Raw genomic sequence first — 18,077 nt, forward strand, 5'->3', positions numbered from 1 at the left:
GAAGCAGTTGTCAATGGAAATTAAAACTACATCAAAAACAAATAATTAACATACACACACACACACACACACACACACACACACAGCCCATACTTACACATTGAAGATTTAGCACCATTATCACTTATACTGATGGGCCTGTGACAAGTTACTCAAAATGATCTAATAATCACATTTAAACAGAGATTAAGGAACAAAAAGCTAACTGTAATATTAGAAGCTGAGAACCCCTTATCCAAAATGTTTGAGACTAGAAGTATTTCAAATACTGGATTTTTAAAGATTTTGTTATATTTGCATTTTACTTATCAATTGACATCCCTAATCCAAAAATCTGCAATCTGAAATGCTCTATTTCCTTTGACCATCATGTCAGTGCTCAATTTTCAGATTGGAGATACTCAACCTGTCTATCACTGTTCTCATTCTAATTATAAAGACCCAAAAGTGGCTGGGTACAGTGGTTCATACCTGTAATCCCAGCACTTTGGGAGGCTCAGGCAGGCAGATCACCTGAGGTCAGGAGTTCAAGATCACCTGGACCAACAGGGTGGTCCTCATCTACACTAAAATTACAAAATTAGCCAGATGTAGTGGCGCATGCCTGTAATCTCAGCTACTTGGGAGACTGAGGCAGGAGAATCGCTTGAACCCAGGAGGCAGAGGTTGCAGTGAGCCAAGATCGCACCATTGTACTCTAGCCTGGGCAACAAGAGCAAAATTCCGTCTCAAAAAAAAAAAAGACCCAAAAGTATTTGCAGGAAGAAAATGAAGAAGAAACCTGGTCCTACCACTAACTAGTTACGTGATCTTGAAAACATAACTGTAAAATGAGAAAAATGATAAAAGGTTGGTAAGGCCCCTTCTGGATCTAAAATGTTCTTATCTACGGCTCTAGTATACTAAACAAACTTCATTTAGGGGAAACATAAGGGAATATACTGATATGAGAGCATTTAAAAGACAAAAATAGAGTGGAGAATAACACAGATATCTTTTTGCTGTCCTTCAAACTATATTCCTAGCAGCTTAAGGAATAGCTATATGGGAAGCCTTAATTTATATCTCTAGGAGATAGACAATAGAGAAAATATTGAAGTAGGTGGACAAAGGAGGGATAGATGGAGTAGATGATAATATGACTAATTATTTCGGAAGGTACTGCTAGGTAAAATTCCTGGCAATTCTTGGGCAAACACTGGATGGAGAAGGGATCTAGTGCCTCTAGGGAATACAATTCTCCAAGATCAGTATCTCAAGTGAATTTCCTTAATGGTTGATACACAATCACATATCAACTGGTTAGCCTTCTTGGGGAAATCAGAAGAGTACAATCAAAGAGAGAAAGAGAAGAGTACAGTATGTGCAGTACAGGGGTGTACCAGAGAACAACAAGACTCTCTGGACTGGGAGGCATAACTGACCTCTAATCTTAATTCTACTGCTTAGAAAAATAGTATGGGCAGCTATAATTTATTGTCACTACGATGTTTTCGGCACAGATGCTTTTCACACTTTCTGTCATCTAAGATTCACAAAAACCCTACATGATGACTGATGCTATATACCCATTTTATATGGGTGCTAAGCTTGAAAGTCACATACTTTTTGGCAGACACTGTTGGTCTGTCATTCCTCCCCACCTTCCTTACTTGCAACACCCCTTTCCCTCAAAAGATCAAAAATACTAGGATCTGCATTCTCTGCCTCCTTTTCAGGTAGGAGTAGCCAACTGTCTGGATTTTCGAACAATCATATGTTAGGGACGGCTGGGGGCCTTCTGAGAGAGGTTCTCTGCCCTGATAAAAGGAGAGGGGGGCTACTGAGGAAAATCCACCCACCTCTCCTGCTTTGCAAGATTTGGCACCATGTTCAGTCAGGTATTCATTTACTTACAGCGAAAAGCACCCTGACACAGTCACCTAAGCAGTGAACAGCAGAGCTGACATTTGAACCCCAAACTACCTGACAACACAGCTTACATGAGCTCCCTTTACTACTCTACACTGAACGAATTGCCATTTCCCTGAACTTCAGCTTCTTCATCTATAAAGTGGAGGTTCTAAAACCTGGCGTAGCTAGTGGCACAGAAACATGCCCAAGTCTCTTCCTCTCAGGCACACAGATGTAAGCCCCATATTCTAACCCCCATGCCTACTTCTTTTTCTGCCTAGCACTTATCACTGTATTTTACTTATTTACCTATTTATTGGTGATATTATCCATATCTCTTAGCATTAGAATGTGGGCTCCACAAGGGCAGAATTTGTATCTGTTATTATTGACTATTATTTCCAAAACACCTAGAATAGCAATATGAAACACACTGGAGATGCTCAATAAATGTGTGCTGAATGAATGAATAAATTAATTCTAAAATAGAAAAGGAAGAACAAAATAGCCATTGCAATTTTGAAGAACAAATTGGAAGACTATGCTCTACTTGGTAGCAAAACTTATTTAAAAGCTGTAGTCAATAAAACAGTACGACACAGCATGGTCAATATACCAAAAGAATAGAAAACGCAAAAGCAGAGCCTCACGTACATGGAAGACACATTTATGACAGAGTTTGTAATAAAGTTGAATGGAATGAAACACTCAATAAATAGTGCCAGTTGTCTATGTGAAAAAATAAAACTGAATCCCTATTCATATCATACACCAAAATATTTCCCAGATGTATTAACAACTTACAAGATAGAATTTAAGCTTTTAGAAGAAAATATAGAAGAACCTTTATGACTTTAAGATAGGAGATGATTTCTTAAGTCACAACAGAGTAAAAAAATGAAAAAAAAATGAAAAAAAATGTAAAAAAAAGAAAAAAAAAGAAAAAAAATGAAAAATGTGTAACATTAAAAATATAAACTTTAACTGAAAGACATATATACTCAGAAACATAGAACACAAGCCACATACTAGGAAAAGCTATCTATGATGCACACATCTGACAAAGCATTATAACCTAGAACTCTTTATTTCTTTTCTTGAATAATACTATTTTTTTTTTTTAGATTTGGGGGTACACATGCCAGTTTGTAATATGAATATATTGCACGATGTTGAGGTTTGAGCTTCCATTGAACCCATTACCCAGGAACATAGTACCCATCCATGTTGCTGTAAAGGCTATGACTTTGTTCTTTTTTATGGCTGCATAGTATTCTGTGGTACATATGCACCACATTTTCTTTCCCCAATCCACTGCTGATGGGTATCTAGGCTGATTCTGTGTCTTTGCTATTGTGAATAGTGCTGCAATAAACATGCAAGTCTTTTTGGCTGGATGATTTATTTTCCTTTGAGCACATATCCAGTAACAGGATTTCTGGGTTGAATAGTATTTCTATTTATAGCCCAGAACTCATAAAATCAATAAAAGACAAACAACCCAATAAAAAAAGAAAAGGAAACTCTTTTTTTTAAAATCTGAAACTGGCAAGTTCTTTGTAATCAGCTCATTAACATTACAATTGCACTAATCTACTAGATAGGCAAAAATTGTAAGTTAACAATATCAATATCATTGAGAATGTAGAACATCGGGTAATACAGTACTGAGAATGAATTGAAACAACCATTTTGAAGAGGTCACATACTCAGTAATGTTATATATGTGCCTATTCGAGCCCCAACAATTTTATTCCCAGGCATATATCCCAGAGAAATTCTAGTGAATATACAGAAAGAAACATATACATATGTCTCATATAAATACACAAAATGTTGGTTATATATAGATGTATTGTAACATTTATACTAGCAAAAAATAAATAAATACCCTAATTGCAATTTGTATAAAAACACTGTGGAATATACCAAACAATCCATTTGATCTGTTAACATGTACATTTTTTATATTTTTAAAAATTAAAAGGAATAACAGGCATTTTATAATTATGGAGAGAAGAGTGTGGTATTTTCTAGAATTCCACATTACACATTCTATTTATTAGAATTTAAATAGATTTATTAGAAGGGAGGGCAGGACTGATCTGGAGACCAAAAGACATTCTGGTTGAGATAGGCAACCAATGATTAAAAACTGTGTTATACACATTCCAAATCAAATACAAGAAACCAAGTCCATTATCATCATTATGATAAACAGTACTGCTGCCGTCCTCCTTACCCAGGTTTCTTTTTGAAGAGAGTCTATAAATAATAGATGTGTAGCCGTAAGATAGAGTGTTCCTGTTAATGACTTGTTGTTGGTAGCGAATCGGTCAAGTAATTTTACTTGTTCAACCTAAAAGAAAGAAAGATATTATTTCTCATTTCAAAAGTAGTATAAATTATTTTTCTGTTAGCCCAGGACTTATATGCACCATTCTCAATTTTTTCTTCCTTCTGTCTAAAATCATAGAGCTTATTTAATACTTAGTGTTAAATTCCATATATCTTTTTGGGGAATCTATAAGCCACAAACAACATAGAGATATTATTTACAGTTACAAATGTAACCAATAGAGAGCTGCATTGTAAAAAAACAGTAATACATATTCAGAGGAGCAAGAAAAAGAGAGGCGCAGTACAAATAAGCAAAAACATTTTTCTCAACATTTTTATCTAAAGTTGGAAAATTAAAAAATAAATATATTACTATCTAGAGTTTTAGAGTAAACTACCAGAAAACTAAATGAGGAAACAGTTAAATGGTTGCCAACTCCAACTTAGTCTCTATATTCTTCTCACTGTCCCACAGCAGGGCAATGATTGTTTTTCTTCCAGCGCTGGGCTTTTACTTACACTGTTCTCTGTTCCTAAAATGGTCTCTTCTGCTTAGCTAAGTGCTAAGCATTCTTCAAAACTTACTAACATCCTGCCTCCTGACATGAATCCTACTTAAAAAAGTAGTTCATTACTTATGTGTTAGCCTTGTATTCTCTAGCTCTGAATTCCCTGGCATAAATTATGTCCCATGCTACTTTGGCCTCCCCTAGTGCCTGAGCTGATCAGGTACATAGTATGTCTTTATGAATACTAGTACACACACACACACACACACACACACACACACACACACACACACGATGCCACAGGAGTGGAGAGTGGGATTGGGCTGACCAGGAATGTGCAGGAGACTACTGCTGGGCATCTTTTTGTGATTCATTCTTATGGAACAAAGTAAAATAACCACTACCAACCTAAAAAATGTTAATTTATGTGTACCAGCAGGTTGTAAACAGTTTTTAAAAATTATCCATATCTTCAAAATCATCTACGCAGATAACCACTAGCTCATTAATTCTGTAATTTTCTCCCATTTATTAATATATTTCATTATCATTACTAATTGAACAAAATGTCACAATATAAAATTAAAATTTTCAAAGTAATCAATCACTACCATTTAAAAGGCTGACTAGCTTCTCCCTCTCTTCCCCATTTCCACAAAGTAACTTCCATGGAAAATTTTTACTTATAATAGCACTTGTTCAAAAAAGTTAAAATTTAAATGTAAAATTAAAAAATTTGTTTTTGATACAAAACTTCACTTGCACAGGTAAGATAATTAATTCAGTTTTAACACTTTCCTCTAGAAACTTAGAGATATAATCTATTTTAAATAACTATGGTCGGACAGTTGATTTGTTACACAAAAAACTGTTTGATCATTATTATATATTGTCCTTCAAGAAAATAAGAAGGCTGACAGTGTGCAGTGGCTCACACCTGTAAGCCTTCTCATTTCAAAAGAGTATAAATTACTCTTATTTGGGAGGCCGAGGCAGGTGGATCACCTGAGATCAGGAGTTCAAGACCAGACTAACCAACATGGAGAAAACCCATCTCTACTAAAAATACAAAATTAGCTGGGTGTGGTGGCACATGCCTGTAATCCCAGCTATTCAGGAGGCTGAGGCAGGAGAATCGCTTGAACGTGGGAGGCAAAGGCTGAGTGAGCCAAGATCACACCATTGCACTGCAGCCTGGGCAGTAAGAGCGAAACTGTCTCAAAAAAAAAAAAGAAAAAAGAAAGAAAAGAGGGAAGGGGAGGGGAAGGGAGAGGAGGGGAGGGGAGGGGAGGGAAGGAAGAAAAGAAAGAAAATAGGAAGGCTTCCTACTTATAAACTTGAATAAAGATTTCTTTTATATGTAAACATTTATTTCATTGTTTAGGACCACTTCCTTAAATAAATATCTAGCTTCATTTTATGACACATTGCAAATCAAAATTTAAACACCTTTTAAGACAAATGGGATCAACTACTGTTTACTCCTCTTCATTGTGCTTCACTTGGCTGGAAAGGGCACTGCAGCCAACCAGCACTGAGCAATTGCTGTAATATAGATCTTGCCTGTCTTTTTGGGTGGGGACACAGAGCCAAACCGTATCATTTCCTAAGCTATTAAAACAAAGTTTTTAAGGGTCTAACAACAAGACAATTGATGAATATATAAGGAAATAAAGGTAACTTACAGTAACCTTAAAGTATCAGCACTACTCAAGCAAATAATTTGTGTCTACATCATTCCATAGAGTTTCAAATAGCTTCTCAGAAAAAATTAAAAAGTATATTGGCAAGTAGTTTAAAAGTAGCGAGGGGCTGATTTTATTACTATTTAATTAAATAGGAAGTTTGCTTTAAGAAGAAATCCATGTGAAATTTTAAATTTGTGAATTTTTCAAAGGTCATAAATATCCCTGGTTGTGCTCCAATCATAAACCTTAAATTGCAACTTCTCTAAGAGGCACAATTATCTACAAAGCTTCTATACATAGAAAACGATCACATCGCTTTTCATTTGGATTTTATTCCTCTCTGTCCAATCCCTGTTCACTACTAATCTTCCTCAAGGGTCCATTCTCTATAGGAATCTTACCCACTGTCATTATTTTAGACTATATGTTTATGACTCCCCAAACTGGACGTCTCCTGAGTTCACACATACTATTGAGGTCTCACTATGTGCCTAGTGCTAAGTACTTAACATACATTATTTCTGTTAATTTTCACAATTCCTGTGTAGTAGGTACTAGCACTGTCCCCACAGAAACTGAGACTTGGTAGGGTTGGTTAGTTATCTCAAAGTCATACATGGCTTAGTTATAACCCTACGTGGTCTGATTCCCAAGCCAAAACACCTTCCACTGTGCTATACTGTCTCTAGTTAGATGTGTTTGAGTCACGTTATACATACTGAAAACAAAACTGATTTCCCCTCCCACCCCTCACAAATATGTTTCTAATTCTGTATTTTGGATGTGAGTTAATGTTATTCTTCCATCCTCATCAAGTCACCCACACTGGAAATCTGTGAATCATCCTATGACTTTTTCTCAGCCCCCAACACGCAATCACCAATTCCTACGATTTGTATCACCTAAAAATTTTTAAATCTGGCTTTTTCACCACTATTAAAGTAATTCCTAAATTATAATGAAAGCCTCTGTTTATGTATCTGTTTTTTTCCCCTAAAGACTATAACATAGCCCAGGGCAAAGACTGTCTTTCATTTATGCATGAATATCTATTGGCTAGCAGAGTGAATGACATAATAAATGTCTCTTGAACTAAGAAGAACTGCCACAGAAAATTTATTTCCCCCAGGTGAAAATCAGAAGGTGTGCTCAATTTACCAGTGAGCCCTTTTGTTGAAATCACTGAATTTATTAAATAAGATTCTTCTTTATCCCATTATACTTTCCCCCTCTCTCTGCTATCTTTTCCCTACACAGTGGGTGAACAGTAGGCATTCATTGAGTAATTCTTGAATACATCAGCAACAACTAAAAACAAATAGACAAACGACTAGTAGAACACATAGGTATAGTTCAGTTTTTTGTTTTGGGTTTTTTTTCTGTGTGTAGAACCCATTTGGACTTTCAATCCTCTATCACTCAATTAGAATAAAATCACTCCTCTAGAATTGTGTAATTCTTTCTGGCTGGGTCTCTTATCAAGATGGGAAATTAGTGAAAATGCTGTTTCCAATACTCTAAGCCTATTTCCTGATTCCCCCTAGTTTTACATGCAAAATAATCTGAAATTATCTTTGTTAGATCTTTCATTTTGGTCAACTATACATGATTCAAATCCTAGCTGTTCATATGACTCACCTCTAAAACTTACAAAAGTACAAATCCAAAGCCTCATGCCAACTTCACTTAGTCATCTGAGGAAATGAAGACCAAGAATCTGTATTTTTCACAAATTCACCTGCTCATTCTTACGCAACTGATAATCCTTCTAACTTTAACTCCAAATTAATTCTTCTGACTCTTAACACACATGAGGCTAGCATCCTTCTCTACCTTTGGCTCTTTTCCCAAATATTTACAGCCTCAGCTTATCTAGCTCTCCCACTTTTTAAAGAAGCTTATTACAAATTTGATCCTTTAAAACACACAATTACTACTACCAGGTGCCATGGCTCACACCTGGAATCCCATTACTTTGGGAGGCAAAGGTGGGCAATCACTTGAGCCCAAGAGTTTGAGACCAGCCCAGCCAACATGGCAAAACCTCTTCTTTACTAAAAATATAAATATTAGTTGGGCATGGTGGTGCACACCTGTAATCCCAGCTACTCAGGAGGCTGAGGCATGAGAATCACTTGAACCCTGGAGGCAAAGGTTGCAGTGAACAGAGGCTGAGTCATTTGCACTCCAGCCTGGGTGACAGAGCAAGACTCTGTCATAAAATAAAATAAAATGCACACCTGCATTACATGCACGTACACACACAAACACACATACATCTTTGGAGAACATGCAGATAAATACACACTATCAGGAAAGAGTTTACTGTTTCACTGAACAAAAATGTACCGGCTATCAACTAAAGGCTGATCTATCTGGATCTCATTTCTTTATCTCTAAAATAAGGACAATAATCTCTTTTCAGAGGGCTGTCGAAAGGTTGGATAATAAATGTCAGGTAATAATATGGTTTGGCTCTGTGTCCCCAATCCAAATTTCACCTTGGATTATAATCCCCATGTGTGGTGGGAGAGACCTGGTGGGAGGTGATTGGATCTTGGGGGTGGTTCCCCCATGCTGTTCTCTCATAACAGTGAGTGAGTTCTCATGAGATCTGATGGTTTTAAAGTGGGGCAATTTCCCCCTTTGCTCTCTCTCTCTTTCTCTGTCCCGCCACCATGAGAAGATAGCCTTACTTCTCCTTTGCCTTCTACCAAGATTGTTAAGTTTCCTGAGGCCTCCCTAGCCATCTGGAACTGTGATCAATTAAACCTCTTTCCTTTATAAATTACCCAGTCTTGGGTTGTTATTTATAGCAGTGTGAAAATGGACTAATTCAGGTACTCTATCTTTATTTGCCAAATAAATATAAGCAACAAAGTGTTCAAGTAAATATTTGTATAATCTAGTGTAGTTAGTATTCTGATGAAGTAGGTAGAGCCTTGACAGTCTTCTATGTTAAGCTACTGTTCAGTTAAATTCAAATTTTAAAAAAGGATGCATTTGGAGTTTAAAAAGCAAATTATATATTCTAGGTGTTCTATAGTTGGAAAAACCCACCACAAATGATGAAAGCAAAGATCAACAAAATGTTCTTCACTAATGGGAATACAGAGAAAATAGAAAATTCTCAACAGAGGAGATATAACATTTATGTCTCAATAGCAGAGGCATAACATTTCATCTGATTAAAAAAACACATATGTTAAGGTACAGAATCTGTGCTGTAGATTAACAAAAATACAGAGGTTTAAAAGTACAGTAGTCTATTAGCAAATATGGCTTATAAAATCATTCCAGTGTCAATGTGGAGAAAATGCTGGGTTGATTAAGGGCAACCAGGTAAGAAGCTAATGAAGCCATCTAGGTGACTGGTTGATATTAAGGCCTGGAGTAAGCTGTGACAGAGTGGAAGTCCATCTTGAGATAGAACAAAACTGATAAAGGAAGCAAGAGAGGAGGAAAAACAGAGGTTTCTTAAGGGTTTTAAACTTGTCACACTGGTTGCCATTCCCTAAGATAAGTAATACAGAGGAGAAAAAGTCCAAAAGAAAAAAATGTCTTTAATATAACAAATTGAGGACTACCTTAGCATATGCCAACTTACATTCTAATCCATATAATGGAAAATCATTACATACAACTGCTTCAATAGGACAATTTCTATATGAATTGGCAGATAGTGAAATTAATCTGAAATTATTCCAAAACATTTATTTAGTATTTACCCTAAAGTTCTCAATAAGAGAATTTCTGAGAAAAAAACACTGATTATTTTGCTGTTTTGGGCAAATCCCACCCTTCACCCCTAACGAGGGGAAATCAAATCTTTATCTTTGCTAAAATCACTGGGATACAAATTTCAAACCACAGACTTAGTCAACTTCTAAAAACCAACTGCTTCATTATATTTCCCTTTCACCAAGGAACTAAAAGTATTTTACAGATGTTGCTACAGATTTTCCCCAGTCTTTTCTTGGAAATGTGTTAAGTCAGATGTTTAGGAAGCAACTATAACTCTTTCAGGTAACTATCACTGAGGTACTACAGAAACAGTGTTAGGATCATTAAATTATAGGTATCATCACAACCAAAAAGTAAATGGAAAAAAGTCTTTGGGAAAAGAAAGAACAAACGAAGAAAGAAAATGGGGCAAGGAGAAAGGAACTGGAAGATGGGGAGGAATGGTACATGCCAACGCACATTACTTTAAGGACTATTTAGCTGAATTTTTGCCAACTATGGGCCTAAACTAAAAGGTACCCTAATCATCTATGCAGAAAGTTCAAATTTCAGCCAATTATGAAGTTAGAATTAGAAAACAGAGTACCACCCCCCCGCCACACACACACACACACACACACAGAATCACATTCAGGAAATGTTGGGGCCAGGTGTAGTGGCTCACGCCTGTAATCCCAACACTTTGGGAGGCCAAGGCAGGAGGACTGCTTGAGACAATGAGTCTGAGAACCAGACTGGGCAACATAGTGACACCCTTATCTTCACAGGAAAAAAAAAATTGTTTTTTAACTAGTCAAAAATGATGGCATGCACTTGTAGACCCAGCTACTTGGGAGGTGGAGGCAGGAGGATTGCTTGAGCCCAGAAAGTAGAGACTGCAATGTGCCTAGGTGACAGGGTGAGGTCCTATTGGACAGGAAAGGAGAAAGATAGGAGAAAGGACAAGGAAGAAGAGAGAAAGGAAAGGGGAAAGAGAAAAGAGGAAAGGAAAAGAAGAAAAAGTTGGAAATGAAAAATGCAGAGAGTTTTTGTTTTGAAAAACACACAAACAGAATCACATTCAGAAAATTCAGATACCTCTTTATCCCCAAGGAAAAAGTGGCTTTTGGGACAAGAAGGGACCAATGGCTTTTTTCAATCAGACTTCCGTGACCAATAGTTAGACTTATTCTACAACTATACACAACAACAACAGATTTCTAAAACAACAGATGCTGTGGCTACTGAAGTAGAAAATGCACCATCACTGCTCCTCTGGTTTGTCATGCTCCTTCCCTAAAGCCAGGCACTCATCTGGCACTCTCAGAATCATTTCCCACTGACATCCTGCCAAGAATTCTCTTACAAAATGAACGAGCACATCAAGTTGCCGTTCGTAAAGTAGAGGGCAGAGATTATGTTTTTTGTTCATGAATTTCTAGAACAGTGTCTGACTGCATAAATTGTCAAATGAAGCAGTCATGGACCTCGAGAGGCGAGAGAGTAACCTCAGATTGTAAATCCAGCGGGCAGTTTTCAGTTTTATCTTACTTTGCTCATTCTATCAATAGCTCCCTATTTCACTCAAAAAAAAAAAAAGCAAAGATTTTTACAGTGGCCTTCAAAACTATAGTAACTTGCTCCTGTCCCCCATCTTTAATCTTCTACTGTGCTCTCCCTTCACTCACCCTGCTCTAACTGTCTTGCTTGTTCTTAGCAACCAGGCATGCCCTCAAAGCATTTTTGCCCCTGTTGTTCCCTCTGTTGGGACTCTCATCCCCTTCCCCCATGTGGGGATGGCTTACTCCCTTATCAGTTTCAGGTCTGTACTCAAGAGTCACCTTCTTAGTAAGAGCTTCCCTAACCATTCGATTTATAGTGATTCTCCCTTAAACTCCCTCCTCAACCCTCATATTCTCCAGAGCCCTGGCTTGCTTTATTTTTATCCATAGCATTTACCACCATCTAACATACTATACATTAATTTGTTTATTGTTATCTCTTCTCCAATAGAAAATAAGTTATAAGGGCAGGAGTTTTTGTCTGAACCTAGAACAGTACCTGGCCTAAGAAGGATGGGGCAGAGAAGGAAATTAGAACAGGGAAGACAGTGTCCTTCCCAACTGTGCTTCACCGCTTCCAAATACATGTGGCTTCCCTTCCTCTGCTTGCCACCCTCCCCCGATTTCTTTTTGTTTGAGACAGAGTGTTGCTTTGTCGCCCAGGATGGAGTGCAATGGTGCGATCTCTGCTCACTGCAACCTCCGTCTCCCTGGTTCAAGTGATTCTCATGCCTCAGCCACCCAAGGAGCTGGGATTACAGGTGCCTGCCGCCACGCCCAGTTAATTTTTTTTTTTTTTTAGTAAGACAGGATTTCACCATATTGGCCAGGGTTGTCTCAAACTCCTGACCTCAAGTGATCCACCTGCCTTGGCCTCCCAAAATGCTAGGATTATAGGTGTGAGCCACCATGCCCAGCCTGCTTGCCCCTTTTTAAGTGTTTAGACTCTTCTCTACAGTCTCAACATATTCTCTTTGCATAAACCCATCCACAATAGAAACTTCAATGATTTACCTAAACACAGACAACTCCCTCACATGTCTACTCTTGAGGCTAGACCTTTTCCCCCACACTAGATCCTCAGAATCAGTTAGCTACTAGAAAAAATCTGGCCACGTAAGCTTCTCCTATCCATCCTCCCCTCTCTATTCTTAAACTGCCCCAACTGACTAATCAAATCTCCTGATTAAATCATTCTTCTGTGAGGCAAGAGAATGTGGTTAAGAAAATAGGCTTGCTATCAGAAAGACCTAAATTCAAATTCCCAGCTCCACCTCTTCCTTGGTAGAGCTAACTGTGTGAGCCAGGACAGGTTATTTTATTTATTCTCTCAGGGTTTCAGTTTCCTCACCTGTAAAATGGGATAGTATTAGTGAAAATCAAAATAGCACTTTACTTAGAAAAAAACATTAAGGTACCCCTCAAAACCTACTGGCTCTTATTTAAAAGATAATTTAAATAATACCAGTTTCTCCTTATTCTTGATCCATTCTTATTTTTATATCTCCTTCCTTCTTTCAGAGAGAAGCTATATTTGTATACATACATGATGATCTCACATTCTAGTGACAAAAAGAGGAAGCAAGCTAAAGAACAAGTTAGGCATAACTTTTGGAATAACTCAATTTGGACCTTAGTAGGATCAGATTTTTATGGGACATTCCATTCAATTACAAACTCTAGGAATCAGTCTTTCATTTATAGCTTTAAAAAATGTTCTTCCATTCCATTCAGTAAAGTTCCATTCACAGGTAGCACAATATCATTCAACATCAATATACGATGTCAGCGAAGTACTGGAGCCTGGCAGAGAGAGGAGAAAGACTGCATAAACAAGAACTGTCTCTGCATATTTCTCATTGTTTCTTGGCAGGACTATGTCATTATGGCAAAATTAGAGCTCAAAGTGATAGGAAGCAGTTACATGATTCATAAGTATAGTTTGGAAATGCTCTTTTGGAAATCCAGATCCAGGGACTTGACATCTTGGATGCTATACAGTTAGTAAACCAAATGTGGCCAAAACAGAAGGATGTAAATGTACATTAGTATTCAACTAAAATACTTAATCTGATAAATCTCTGGTTAGCAAGCAATAATAATCCTAAATATGACTTAGAAACAATGCCACATAAATATTACTTATTTATGACAAGAACAGGTTTGGGGGAAAAAAGCTCTTAGAATTATCAGCATTTATTTCTGAATTAACATTAATGCACATTTAACAGTAAGATTAAAATTAGAGAGGCTCTGGAAAAACCATACATAGTCTTGGAGTTAAACAAACCTTGGTTTAAATCCTAATTCTTTCTCTCATGAGCTAATTGAGCAGGTTACTTAAATTCTCTAAGCCTATTTCCTCCTCACCTATAAATGGAGATAATACCCAACTGACAGGGTTATTTAAGAGATCAGTGATGATACTGTATCAATTAACACATTTATGCAATTGTACATATTATAAAGTGATAATATATAATTGGCTAATTGACATACATTTGCTCAATAAATGGTAATTATTACTTATCAAATACAACTGGTTGAACAACATAAAAGAAATCACTAAACAGTCACAAAGGCCACTCTATAGTCAATCTTGATCACAATGACTAGGCTACATAGAAGTCAAAACAGCTAATAAATCTGAAACAATCCATTTTTGGTTCTTAAATACTTACACTTATTTTTGCAGCAATACAATCCAGAGTCAATACAGTGTCTGCCACATACTAGGTACCTAGCAAATATTTAAATGTGGTCTATACACACCCACTTAATATTACTCCAAAGTAGTGATCCAATGTAGAAAAACAACCCAAAGTAATAAAGGAGCATATCTGAGAAGTAGTTTTAATAGAAAATTCATAAGAAATCTCTTAGCCTCTAAAAAGGCCTTCAGCAAGGAACCACTGTGTCAAGTTAAGCCAAAATCACAACATTACTTGAAGAAAAGTTCATTAATTGGTAGTTAAAGAGGAATATAAGGGCCAGGCGCAGTGGCTCACACCTGTAATCCCAACCCTTTGGGAGCCAAGGCAGGTGGATCACCAGGTCAGGAGTTCGAGACCAGACTGACCAACATGGTGCAACCCCGTCTGTATTAAAAATACAAAAATTAGCCGGGCATGGTGGTACATGCCTGTAATCCCTCCTACTCTGGAGGCTGAGACAGGAGAATCACTTGAACCTGGGAGGCGGAGGTTGCAGTGAGCCAAGATTGGGCCACTACACTCCAGCCTGGGTGACAGAGCAAGACTCTGTCTCGGGGGGAAAAAAAAAGGACTATCAGATAAAATGAAAGTCACCAGAGACAACCTTCAAAGAGCTAGTAAGAGGGGCTACAACTCTACAAATAAAGATATATTCATAATAAATTGAAGGAGGAAATATTTAAAATAACCAAGGGATCCGAAATATTTTCTCAGTCTGTTCACTCTTATCATCTGCCTTAGAATAGGGTTTGTTCTAGTGGATCAGATTTCAGTTTACTTTTACTGTTTTTTTCTCCCCCACCCCCCACGATGTCACCCATGCTGAAGTGTAACGGCGCAATCTTGACTCATTGCAACCTCCACTTCCTGGACTCAAGCCATCCTCCCATCTCAGCCTCCCAAGTAGCTGGGCCTACCACGGAATCCGGCTAACTTTTTTTTTTTTTGAGACTGAGTCTAGCTCTACCTCCCAGGCTGGAGTGCTGTGGCACAATCTCAGCTCACTGCAATCTCCACCTCCCAGGTTCAAGCAATTCTCCTGCCTCAACCTCCTGAGTAGCTGGGATTACAGGTACCTGCCACCGCGCCTGGCTAATTTTTGTATTTTTAGTAAAGACCAGAGTTTCATCAGGTTGGCCACGGTGGTCTCCAACTCCTGACCTCAAGTTAACTACCTGCCTTGGCCTCCCAAAGTGCTGGGATTACAGGCATGAGCCACCGTGCTCAGCCTTTTACTGGTTTTCGATTGTGTGCTAAGCACCATAGAAAGTATATGAAAAATACACAGCGGAGGTTCAAACTGATGCAGAAGGAAGTCACATGCACATAACTACTATATAATACATATCTGGAACCAATACAAGAACCTAATCCAATGTCCACTCTAGCCTCTTTTCCATTTTCTACTAGCTGGTTATAGACTTAAGCACCCTTCTATTTTCAAATTTTAAGTACCAACAACTTGACTTCTCAAGTTATTTTATCTTCTCTTAAAAAAAATTTTTTTAAAGAGTTAGTTTTCAGCATCTTCAATTTTATTAGACGTGGTATGCACAATGTTAAAGACAAGACCTAATAAAAAATCATGTGCACTTTTAAACGGTATGTGAAACATTCAAAAAACTTCTAAAAACACAAATTCTTCTTGGAACAATGAAGACAACAAACGTCTGGTGGCCCTAAAATGAGCCATAACTTTAAGATGGGCAGCAACTAACAGGACTTCAGCTTTGGCAAAACATGGAGAGGCTGCCTTGCACTGGGCTCGCAGTGATCTTAAAATGTTATTCAATTCTTCTCGTCTCGATTTATGTTTTTCTCCCTCCCAAAGTTAAAGTTTAACTTAAATGTCGTTGGACACGTACTTTGGTGATATTCTAATGTCATTTCCTTACGTTTTTTAATTTGTAACGAAATAAAAATATTTGTTCATTCTCAAAACAAAGGTCTTCCACATACAAAAATTAAGCATGGAGTGTAATAAGGTCAATCAAAGCTGCATTCGACCGTTTAAAATACGAAGTAACATTTTTCCCTTCTGCAGAACTCCTGTTCAACTGACTACTGACACTTAGGACACTGCCCGAAGTTCGAAGCGCAGACACGGAAACACCGGATCTGAAAGACTGGAGACCGAGATAGCAAAGGGAGGGGAGCGGAGTGCTGATCTCAGCTCCTCCAAAACTCATAATGTTGAGTCTGTGACACGGAGAACGAAACATGAGCAAGGACAAGCTTACACAGCATCATAATGTTAACACGAAGACCGGTTTTCCGGTAGATGAGGCGAGGAAAGGCTGAAAGACCCCGAAGTTAAAGGAGCCCCAATTTGGTCCGAGAAAACGTAGAGCTAGGAGAGCGGTGACCGGTTTTCCCGGACTTACACCTACACACTCCGAGATGCTGAAAGAGGGACCCCTGCTCCCGTAGGAGGCCCCTGCACCCAGCTTGGCCCAAGCTGACCCTGCCCTCCAAGACCAGGCCTGGCCAGACCTTCCCGCCACGGGCCAGGTCTCCGATAGGCCGGCCGCCAGCCCCGGTCAGGACTACCGAGGCTTCGTAGCCTCCTGGCTCAGCCTGGTCGGACCAGGGCTCCCGGAGATTGGCTGTCCCGCGCCCGACTACCTTGGTCGTCCGGATATGCTCCATCGCGAGGAGACGTCAGCCGGCAGCCGGTCTCACGGGCCTACCATGGGGCTAGAGAAACCGGGCGGTGACAACGACCGAGAGAAAGCGGGAACTCCCCTGGCCAGCCAGCGCCGCGGGTCCGTCAGGCGGGCCCGGTAGCGTCGACCGCGCAGGCGCAACCGGCAAGCGCGGTCTCCCAGAAACGCTTCCCCAAACCCCGCGGCCTCCCGGGGGAAAACTGGGTAGTGGGGCAGAGCGTCGGCGGACCAAGAGCGGCTTGCTGGTTTGTCCCGGACCGCCGCGGATCCCACACCGCCCCCTGCTGGAGGAGGCCGATACTGCTCCTCACCACTCCCGAGGCGGTCTTTGTCATCCCTCCTAGCGGAGGCGAGGGGCGGTCAGGCTGACTGCAAGAGAACGAATCCCGAGTAAAGAACTCTCAGCGGGTGAAGGCAAGACTGGAGGATGTTCTGAATTGCATCGCCATACCACTAGATAGCACCAAATTTAGTTTGAGCTCAGTCTACTCATAAGAATGTATTCTAAGGAAATCATCAGATTTGGAATTACTATTCCAGGAAAATAAGCAAATAAGGAAACCAGGCTTATTTTAAACAATCAAATCTCTAATGCTACGGATTCCTTATGTAAATTATGATGATTAGCTAATCCTCAATCTGGCCTGGTGTCAGAGTCCCACCTCCTACCTCAATTTCATACGATGTTAGCACCAGCATCCATTAAAACTCATCCTGTAGAGGGATATCACATAATGGAAATGTTACTGTGGCATTACCGAGTGAAGAAAAAACTGGCTATAGAGCAGTAAGTTCAATATAACCGTGCTCTGTAATTTTGATTTATGTAAAGAAAAATTTTACATTTCTAGATGAGGGTTACAGGTAATTTTTGTGTTAGAATACGTCTAATGTGGTACTTCTCAGCCTGGAATGCCATTGGTACTTCTCTCCAGGGGACATTTGGCAAAATCTGGAGATATTTTTCATTGTCTCAACTAGT

At 38.8% G+C, this 18,077-nt stretch overlaps 1 protein-coding gene across 4 annotated transcripts in view; it reads right to left on the reverse strand.

Annotated features, from left to right (window-relative positions):
- The window catches only part of MTMR6 (myotubularin related protein 6), a 41,512-nt gene extending 24,236 nt beyond the window's left edge, over nucleotides 1-17,276 (reverse strand). For all 4 annotated transcript variants that reach the window (XM_078375199.1, XM_002748930.6, XM_078375198.1 and 1 more), the window contains exons 1-2: nucleotides 17,055-17,276; nucleotides 4,136-4,252 (exon numbers count right to left, since the gene is read on the reverse strand). In XM_078375199.1, coding sequence (XP_078231325.1) covers nucleotides 4,136-4,252; nucleotides 17,055-17,078 — 141 coding nt within the window. In that variant the 5' untranslated portion in view covers nucleotides 17,079-17,276. The remainder of the gene's footprint in view (nucleotides 1-4,135; nucleotides 4,253-17,054) is intronic.
- Between the last annotated feature and the right edge of the window lie 801 nt (nucleotides 17,277-18,077).

The sequence above is a fragment of the Callithrix jacchus genome, chromosome 5 (genome assembly GCF_049354715.1).
Source record: "Callithrix jacchus isolate 240 chromosome 5, calJac240_pri, whole genome shotgun sequence".
NCBI classification, from domain to species: Eukaryota; Metazoa; Chordata; class Mammalia; order Primates; family Cebidae; genus Callithrix; species Callithrix jacchus.